The 9,218-nt window shown below is 44.0% G+C and overlaps 1 protein-coding gene across 2 annotated transcripts in view; it reads right to left on the reverse strand.

Moving 5' to 3' along the window:
* Positions 1-1,121: 1,121 nt before the first annotated feature.
* Positions 1,122-9,218, reverse strand: part of BCL11A (BCL11 transcription factor A) — a 395,854-nt gene continuing 387,757 nt past the window's right edge. For both annotated transcript variants that reach the window (XM_085887578.1, XM_085887577.1), the window contains one exon: positions 1,122-4,344. In XM_085887578.1, the coding sequence (XP_085743704.1) occupies positions 2,150-4,344 (2,195 nt within the window). In that variant the 3' untranslated portion in view covers positions 1,122-2,149. The remainder of the gene's footprint in view (positions 4,345-9,218) is intronic.

Raw genomic sequence — 9,218 nt, forward strand, 5'->3', positions numbered from 1 at the left:
CTGCCAAATTAAAAAAATATACGATGGCAGCCTGTGTTAACCTATATAGTACCGATGAATGTGTACTCTCTCTCTCTCAAAAAAGAAAAAGAAAAAGAAAACCGACTAATTCAAAACACAAGCCCAAATATGGACAGCTCAGTGCCAAGACACGTGACAGCCACAGCAAACGACATCTGTCTAAAGAACTACGGGTTTATGAGCGATAGCGGGTTGAAACTAGCTTCGTCGACATTTGTAAATGCATGAAAACACCTAACAATACACTTGCCGTTTCAATATATAGTTATAAGAAACAATGACGTACGCTTTATGCGGCGTTTAAAGTCTCATACTGGAATTCTACCGGTATTTATTCATTTAAACCAACTGCGGATCAACTATACTCATGTTACATGTAAAATATCAGAACCCTAACATTTATCAAATTCACCAGGAAGAAGAAAGAAAGAAAGAAAAAACAAAAAAAACAAAAGTCGGGTTATTTTTTTGTTCTTTTTTTTCTTTTCTTTTCATGCAGCACTAGTTTATTTTTTTTTTAATTATTTTCTTCGAGTCAGACTTTGGAAATGGGCCATGCAAGAAAGCCCGACTCGATGAGCGACAGAGCCAGTCGCAGATTACCAACATCTATACAGTGCCATTTCTGGCTCCTAAGTGCGTTTGTCGACAACAATTGATATCTCCTGCAGTAAATGCAATTTTAACTTCTTCTTTTTTATTTATTATTAACATGCTTCTTATTCTTCTGCTCCCTGCACCGTCACAGCACGAGATTCAGTGCTCAAATACCTCCTTCTTGTGCTACTTTATTGTTCTTAAAGTGATAGTCTACAGCGTAAGTTATACTTTTTAGGCATTGCAGTATTAAATCAGATATTTCACGCGTGGTTTTACACTGTACAAGGAACACATTTCATGTGTTTCCGTTTCAACGTCGTCAGTGTGAACGAAAAGGCAGCATTGTCAGTTTTGCAAAGATTATTTCAGCCTTCCTCGCAAGTGATGCTAGAAATTGAATTGCAAAGACCCTCACCCCCACCCCAACCTTGCAACCCCACCCTCATCCCACTTTCCCACAAATCCCTTACTCTCCTTCCCCTCCCCAGCCCCCCCCCCACAACAACCTGCCACGACCACGAGAAAGCTCAAAATCACGAAGGAACTCATCAGTTGACCGGACGATCTCGACGCTTCGACTGCTGACATGATCGGAAGGCGAAACGCATCGGGGGCAAGACGAGTTTTCAAGGCACTCACACTTTTGTTATTTTTCAGAAATTTAAGGGGAATGGAAAAAAAAGAACAATTAAAATTAAATTAAAAAAACGAACCGTTATTTGCTCAAACAAAAGTGTTCCTACAATACGGTGTTTCTATTGTTTCTTTATTTTTTTTTTACAGCTATTGTTCACTTAGATTTTATCTGAGCTTACGTTTAGCACACCTGAAAAAAAAATACAGGTGTTCGTGCCTTCTTGCAGAGGCCAAGGATTCCCCGACGCACAGAGGAAAGATTATTGCACAAGATAAAGGCGCGGAGTACAGCGTGCCTTGATTGTAAGCATTTACCAAGACAGGACCAGGCGTCTTATGCCAACGGTGCTGCAATGAGAAATAGTGTGCGTGGCATTACACAGCCAAGAATTACAGCAGTACCCCTCACTTATCCTCCACCCACCCCTCTCCCATACTCCCACCATCCCCAAAAAGAAACCTTCTCTGATGGGGGGGATCTCTTAGCTACGAGGGGAATAAAACAAAATCAATACAGGGAAAGAAAAAGAAAAACAATCAGGAACTTTTATCGTCCTTTTATGTTGTTGTATCAAGTTTTGTTTTTCTGAAATGAAAATGACTGTGATTCTAGTTCCTTGGTGGACAAAAGGTAAAGCAACTGCTCACCAAACTATGGCTGTGGACACCTTCCGGTAAGAATAAGTGTGAAATGTATGGGTTTGAGGGAGGTGGTTAGTGTGTATGTTTGGAGCATGGGGGGGGGAAATAATAATAATAAGGACCAATTAATGGATGATAAGGATAAAAAAAAAGAAAAACAATGGGAGAGAGGTGAATCGAAGAAGAATAATGACAGGCAGGCGTGTAGGCTCAGGCAGTGCGACCGTAGATCCAGAAGGCAACCACGACCTCAGCTGCGCTCGGTTTGTTCAGTTTTCACTGCATCCTCAGCCGAGATGAGCTGCTCGCCGTGCCATTTCTTCATGTGCTTCTCCAGTGTGCTGTACACAGAGAAGGGCATCTGGCAAATGTCACACTTGTAGATCTCTTTTCCCAGTTGCCCATGTGTCTTCATGTGGCGTGTAAGCTTGCTGCTCTGCGCGCATGCATAACTGCACAGCTCACACTTGTACGGGCGCTCTCCCGTGTGACTGCGTCGGTGCACCGTCAGGTTGCTGCCGTTCTTGAAGACCTTGCCACAGTATTCACAGGTGTCGCTGCGGCGTCCATCTTTGGAGCTCGACCGTCCCGATAGGTTTGGTGTGCTGTTACCACTGCCCGTGCCGCTCTGGCCTGATGTGATGCCGTCTAATAGCTCCCCAGGGGGCGTCGAGAAACGAAGGCTACCGTTCTCAGATGAATGCTCAGAGGACGAAGCAAAGGGTGAACGGCGTGAGTCCCCAAAGCCAAAGAAAGGGTCTTTTGCAAGTTGTCTGGAGGCAGCGTAGCCCGCGAGCCACTGAGAATATACGTTCTCAGTGGGAAGAATGGGTGTCTGTGGCAACTCAAACTCCTTCTCAAGCTTAATTCGCTTTGGGTAGGAATTAATCATGTTTGGGCTCATGATTGGTTGGTTGCGAATAACAACTGCTGTACCCGGGAGCTGTCCAGGTGAGAAGGTACGGCCATTTATTGGGCTTGGTTCTGGCCGTTCAATATCTGACTGCCTGTTTTCTGGTCCATCTGCAGTCCTTTCTCGTCGCCCTCGAATATTTTCAAGCACTTGTTCGGAACTGCGCTGCTGTGGTAGCAGTGGCAGTTCACGGTGACGTTTCCCGGCTAAAATCTGTTTCAGTGCTTCACTATAATGTTGCATTGGATTGAGGCCTACGCTGTCTATCATGTCATTCAATGCAAGTGGTTTTCGTTCTGTAGGCTTGCCGTTCCGTTCATGAATATGGGACCGCTCCATATCAAGACTAAAATTTGAATCTGATTGGCTTGGCCCACGTTCTTCTCCACCCAATTCCTCCTCTACCTCCTCCTCCTCCTCCTCTTCTTCTTCCTCCTCATTATTTTCACATTCACCATCACGCCCAAATTTTCCTGAGGTACTTCCCTCACCTGTGCCAGGTTCTGGGGAGCTTGTGTCTGAGTGCCCATCCTCTGAATGGCCTGTGCCCCCAGCAAGAGACGATGACGTAAGAGTAGGGCATGTGTGTGTTTTCATGTGCCGCTTGAGTTTGGAAGCTTGAGTGCAGGCGTGATCACAAATAGGGCACTTGTAGGGCTTCTCCCCTGTGTGGCTTCGTCGGTGCACAATCAAGTTGCTTTGGAACTTGAACGATTTTCCACAAAACTCGCATGACTTAGGTTTGTGCTGAGTTGACTGTGTCGATGTAGCTGGTGACACTGAGGATGGAGGTGGTGGAGGTGGGGGAGGAACGATGGCTGGTGGTGGTGGTAATGGAGGAGGAGGTGTCCCTAGAAATGGAGACTTGTTTCCGCTTCCTGGGAAAGGTTGAAGGAGGCGTGGCAGAACAGAGTGCCGCCCGGGTGACAGTGGCGGCGTCGAATTGGAGGTGCCAGCTAGTTCACGTAGCCTTCTTGAGAAATCCATGGGTAGCGGTGGTTCCATCGCAATGGAATTCAGGCGGAGGGCACGGTCAAATGGACTCGGCGGGTGGGGGAGAGGGTGTTGGTGTGGGTGGTGATGGTGATGGTGGTGGGCTGCTGCTGCTGCAGCCAGGGCCATGCTCTCCACACTGAGGCAATCCAGTCGGTGAGGGTCAAGGAGGGGTCGTGGAGCAGGTGGGCTGAAGAGTGGTGGAGTTGGTGGCAAACGGCCAGCAGGACCAACGTCACTTAAGGCCGGATGATCTCGAAGCATGGGCCCTGAGAGGCGCAAGAAGCTGAAAGGGTTGGCATCGGGAAGATGTAAACCAGGGATCGGTGGCGGTGGGGGTAGAGGCTGTGGATGGCCACTCACATCCGGTGGCAAAATAGCTGGAAGGATGACCCGATGTGGTAGAGGACTGCCCCCATGGCTGTTTTCCAGGTAAATACGGAAGCCGTGTGTGTTCTGGGCGTGTTGGAGCAGCAACCATGCACTGAAAAAGTGCTGTTTACATGTGGTGCACACGTAGTTCCCAGGTTCCTCCTTTCCTGAAGATGGTGGGAGAGGTAGGGAACAATAACAATAAGTAGGGAAAAGGTAAATTTACATGTTACATCCAAACTGTTCCTCTGCTCCTGGTCATGCATGGTTCAATGAAAGACATTACTATTTAAAATTGGTGTCCCTCCCATCTCCATACCTCCCACTTCCCAACCCCCTCCCTGCTTTCGTTCCACCTTCCTTCTTTAAAATGTCAATCAATACTATTTATGTTTTCAACAGAACATGAGAAGTTTGTGGCAAAATTCAACGGAGACTCAAACTTTTCACTGCTAATCAGACACAGTTCACTACCTCGAAAAACAAAGAATGACAAAAGTATGTGCACAAGATATAAGGAAAAAAAGCTAACCAACATGAACCTCATACTGTGAAAACTCGTAAACTTCTTTTTCATGAGCTCCTCAATCACATTTGAGAATAGAGAGTTCTTTTGAAGGAGCATTTACAGTCACAGAAGCTCAAAACAGTATTACCGGTCTTGTGCATCGCTTTAGCCTTAAGTATGCTCAGTTGTTCAGCATAAGTATGGCTGTGCCGACAGATATGGTTCAGGGTAAGTATCTTCTACCTTGCACTCCCACCTTAAAAATTTGTAGTGCAAACAAAAATATTATTCACTTTGCTAACGAAATACAATTTGATGACAACACAAAGATTTCCCTCAGAGAAATCTCCTTTCAAATCCCATGGAATTTGATGGAAATGTAATGGGAATTTCTGATCTCTGGGAGGTTGTTGTAAGATTGAATTCGTAAAGAGCGAAATGTAGTAAAGTTGTTTCGATCAACTCTTCTATTATTGGTTGTCTGCCAAATGCAGGACAACATGAAATGACAGTGTCCTGCACAAGTAATGGAACAGCAAAGTCAAATTTGCTATTTTTGCTATATCTCCAAGAAATTTGGATTTGAGAGCAAAAGATGAATACGAGGAAAGAGTACGGAAAGTCAGCTTTTATTTCTTGGTATTTCTCTGCATATATGTTTTACGATTGGAGAACAACAGCACTTTTTATGTTTAGTCCTCCCATTTTAGGTAAGCATAAGTATTTGAACAAACGTCTGGCATGTGTTTCTTGTTGCTCAGGTGTTTCTTGCTACATTGATTGTTCACATCTAAAAGAGCTGTGGATGTCTAGTCTTGGTTTTAGCCTTTGCTTTTGCCTTTGGAGTCAGTTGGCATAAACCAACATGGAGACTAGAGAACTGTCTATACAAGAAAATCAAGCAATTTTGAAGCTGAAAGAACTGAATAACTCAATTATAACCACAGCACAAAAATTGGGGATATCAAATACAACAATTTGGAATATCTTGAAAAATAAAGAAACCTCCAGTGCACTTGGCAATGGAGAATGGCCTGGTCGGCCAAGGCCAATAACTGCAGTTGATGACACAAATATCATCAGAGCTGTCAAGCAAAACCCTCAAACAACTGTCAGTGAGATCACCAGCAACTTCCAGAGTACAGGGGTGAAATTATGACAATCTAACGTTCTCAGAAGAATTACAAAGACTACACCGCAAGATGCAAACCTCTTATCAGCACCAAAAATAGAAAGGCCAGATTAGAATTTGCCAACAATTACAGAGGTGAGTTAGTAGATTTCTGGAACAAACTTTTATGGACAGAAGAGACCAAGATAAACCTTTACCAAAGTGATGGAAAGTGTGGAGAAAGGAAGGATCTAGTAACTGCCTATGATTCAAAGCATACCACCTCATATGTGTCATGGCTTGGGCTTGCATGGCTGCCTCTGGAACTGGCTCACTCATCTATATTGATGATGTAACTAATGATGGCAGCAGCAGAATGAATTCAGAAGTGTACAGAAACATTTTGTCTGCCTATGTACAAGAAATGCCTCCAAACTCATTGGGTGACACTTCACCATGTCGCAAGACAACGACCCAAAGCACACTACCAACGCAACCAAGAAGTTCATCAGGGGAAAAAAAAACATGGAAGGTTCTATACTGGCCAAGTCAATCTCCTGGTTTAAATCCAATGGAGCATGCATTTCACTTGCTGAAGAGGAGACTAAAGTCAGAACCACCCCCCCCCCCCCAAAACAAACAACAACTGAAAATGGCAGTAAAGACTTGTACTAGCATCTCAAAGGAAGATACCGAGACTTTGGTGATGTCATTGGGTCACAGGCTCAATGCAGTTATTGCACGCAAGGGATATGCAACCAAATACTAACGATTACACTACTTGTAAAACATACAGTATATGCATAGAAATACCATGATCAAGAAAAGCTGACTTCCTGTACTCTTACCTCGTATTCATTTATTGATCTCAAATCCTCATTTCTTGCATATATAGCAATAATAACAAATTTAACTTCACTGTTCCAATACTTATGGCAGGCACTGCATATGTACACCAACAAATACACTGCTTTTCCTTTTACATACTAAAGTAACCATGACTCCTGCTATATGGCAAGTCTGTGTCTATACTGCCCCCGAGTGCACCCCTCCGTCACTGCATCTCATGCTCTGCCGCCAGCCCTGCCGTCTTGATTGGAAAAAAGATAAAAACAAAAAAAAAGCCTCACTCCTCAAATAAAAGAACAGTCCCACCACTCAGAAAAACAGATGGTTGTAGTTGCAAATATCCACATTAAAAAATGCTGCACACCACCGAGTAAAGGTTACGCACAGTCGGCCAGGTTCAGGTTCACTAAGTGGTCAAACCATCAGACCTGAGCCTGGCCTTCTGGACAGCCACATTAGTAGGTGGTTCCTTTATTTTTGAATGCATCACTGTACTTCTCTTGCAGTTCTCACCGACTCCTGAAAGAGGCTTCAATTGTCTTTTGGGAGCAAGGTATTCTCTTTCAAGAGTGGAGCACGATGTGTACCCGGAGTTGAGAAGCTGCATAGAATTCCAAAGCCTTCATCATTTCAACTCATAGGAAATGTTAGCTATGCAGCACAGTAAGTGGGGCAGAGACAAGGGCACATTTGCATGGCGACCTCCACACGGTGTGCGGCGAGCAATATCTAGCCATGTTACCGACCTACAATGCAATTAATTCAAGAAAATGACGAAATGCCACAAAACAACAGGAAATAAAAATAATTTCAGGGCACAATTCGATCTTGCCGAAAAGATTGAGCACATCTGATGAAATCATTTTGAGCTAATGTTAAAGAGCTTGTTCGAGGACATTGTGCGACGTCCAAAACAATTGGGTCTGTGACGACATCCCGTATGATAAAGGAATGCAGAGCATATGCACAGGTGCTGGTGGAGTAAAGTATTGTTGCAAGACACAAACATTTATAAACTTGGTTGGGCATTTTTCGTGTGAAAAAAGAACAAGGGGATGCGCGAGACGAAAGCAAAGCATGAAATTACGAGATGAAACCATTGGGGAAACAAGAAGCCCCTGAAATTGCAATCATACATTGGAAAGGGATGCGGATGCATTTTGACAGCTTGCTACAAAAGCGGCTGCATTCCATGAATGATGAATGTAATTACTTTTTCCACTTAAAGCTTCGCTGCGCAGGAGTGCAGAAGCTCGAGAGAAAGTGCCCTCAGACTCGCAGCACTACAGATGGGCCTGGCCAGGTCACATGAGGCCCAGAGTGAAGGCTCAGGAGCACGCAACTTTTAACAGCCTCGGAGCATAATACACGCAGACCAACTGGGAAATATTTTCACGCTCGCCAATATTTCAGCACAATATGTATCACATAACGGGGCGTCTGGGAGGCTTCAAAAGGAGATGTATGCACCTTGGCTTCACAAGGTCGTGGCCAAATAGTGAAGAGACGAGCGGCATTAAACCAACTTTATTCCTTGGGCAGCATTCCACTGTCAAGAAGAAAGCCCTTCAAGGGGATATCCTACAACTTTTATGTATGATTGGCACATCTCAGGAAGGACAAGCCACCGGTGCTTGTGTCCACACATTTCTCCAATAACAAAACAGGAACTTAAGATTTAAAAGGATCTGATGCATCTATCGTATGCGCTCTATGATATAGTGAGAAGGTGATTGGCAAAGCGGGCAACTTTCTTTGTGACACTTCAACAATGCATTTTGATCTTCTCTTTCCAAACAATGCTCAAACAATGCAAAGCATCACGACTAAGGAATATCTCACAGCATATTCAATTCACTTGATCTGTTCAATGAATTCACATGACCATGCCAATGTATTGGGAAATTTGTGTGACGTCACATACTGTAGCTGGCTGGGGTCTACGGTCAGCTATATGACATCATATTTGTCTTTGGACAAATCGTGGAAACACATGGCTGCCTACACAGAAATTACTCGGATGTTCGCCAAGTTTAACTCGCTGCTTAAATGCCAATATAATTTTTTGCAAAAGAATGTGAAGTTAAAAAGTTTACCATTTTACTCCTCTCTGAAGTTCAGCGTACACCAGGATGGTGTGATATATTGAGACCAACGTACACCAGAAAGCATACTGATGGAACTACGCTATTATGACCTCACACGCAAGAATTGAACCGAAGAGCAAATAGGACAGGGGCGATCTCATCAAACAAATCCGCACATCCTTATTTTGTGTTGCATCTTCCATGCAGTACCGGACACATACAAGGAAGGATACAGGATAAGGAAACCTAAAGGAGGAGACCACTCAGCCCATCAAGCCCATGTAATCGCCACATTCCTGAGAATCCTGGGACACAACATGATCATCCCTGTACAGCGTTGTTTATTTATTTTTTTCTAATTAACTACAAATTCTCATGAGACATGACTTGCGTGCAAAACAATTGGACATCGACAACTTAAAAAAATAAAAAACAGCATAATTCAGTCACACCTGGCTATTGTTGAGATACCTTCCATTCCTGCCA

The sequence above is a fragment of the Eptatretus burgeri genome, chromosome 7 (assembly GCF_056783735.1).
Source record: "Eptatretus burgeri isolate ZD-2024b chromosome 7, Ebu_testis_v1, whole genome shotgun sequence".
Classification (NCBI taxonomy): Eukaryota; Metazoa; Chordata; class Myxini; order Myxiniformes; family Myxinidae; genus Eptatretus; species Eptatretus burgeri.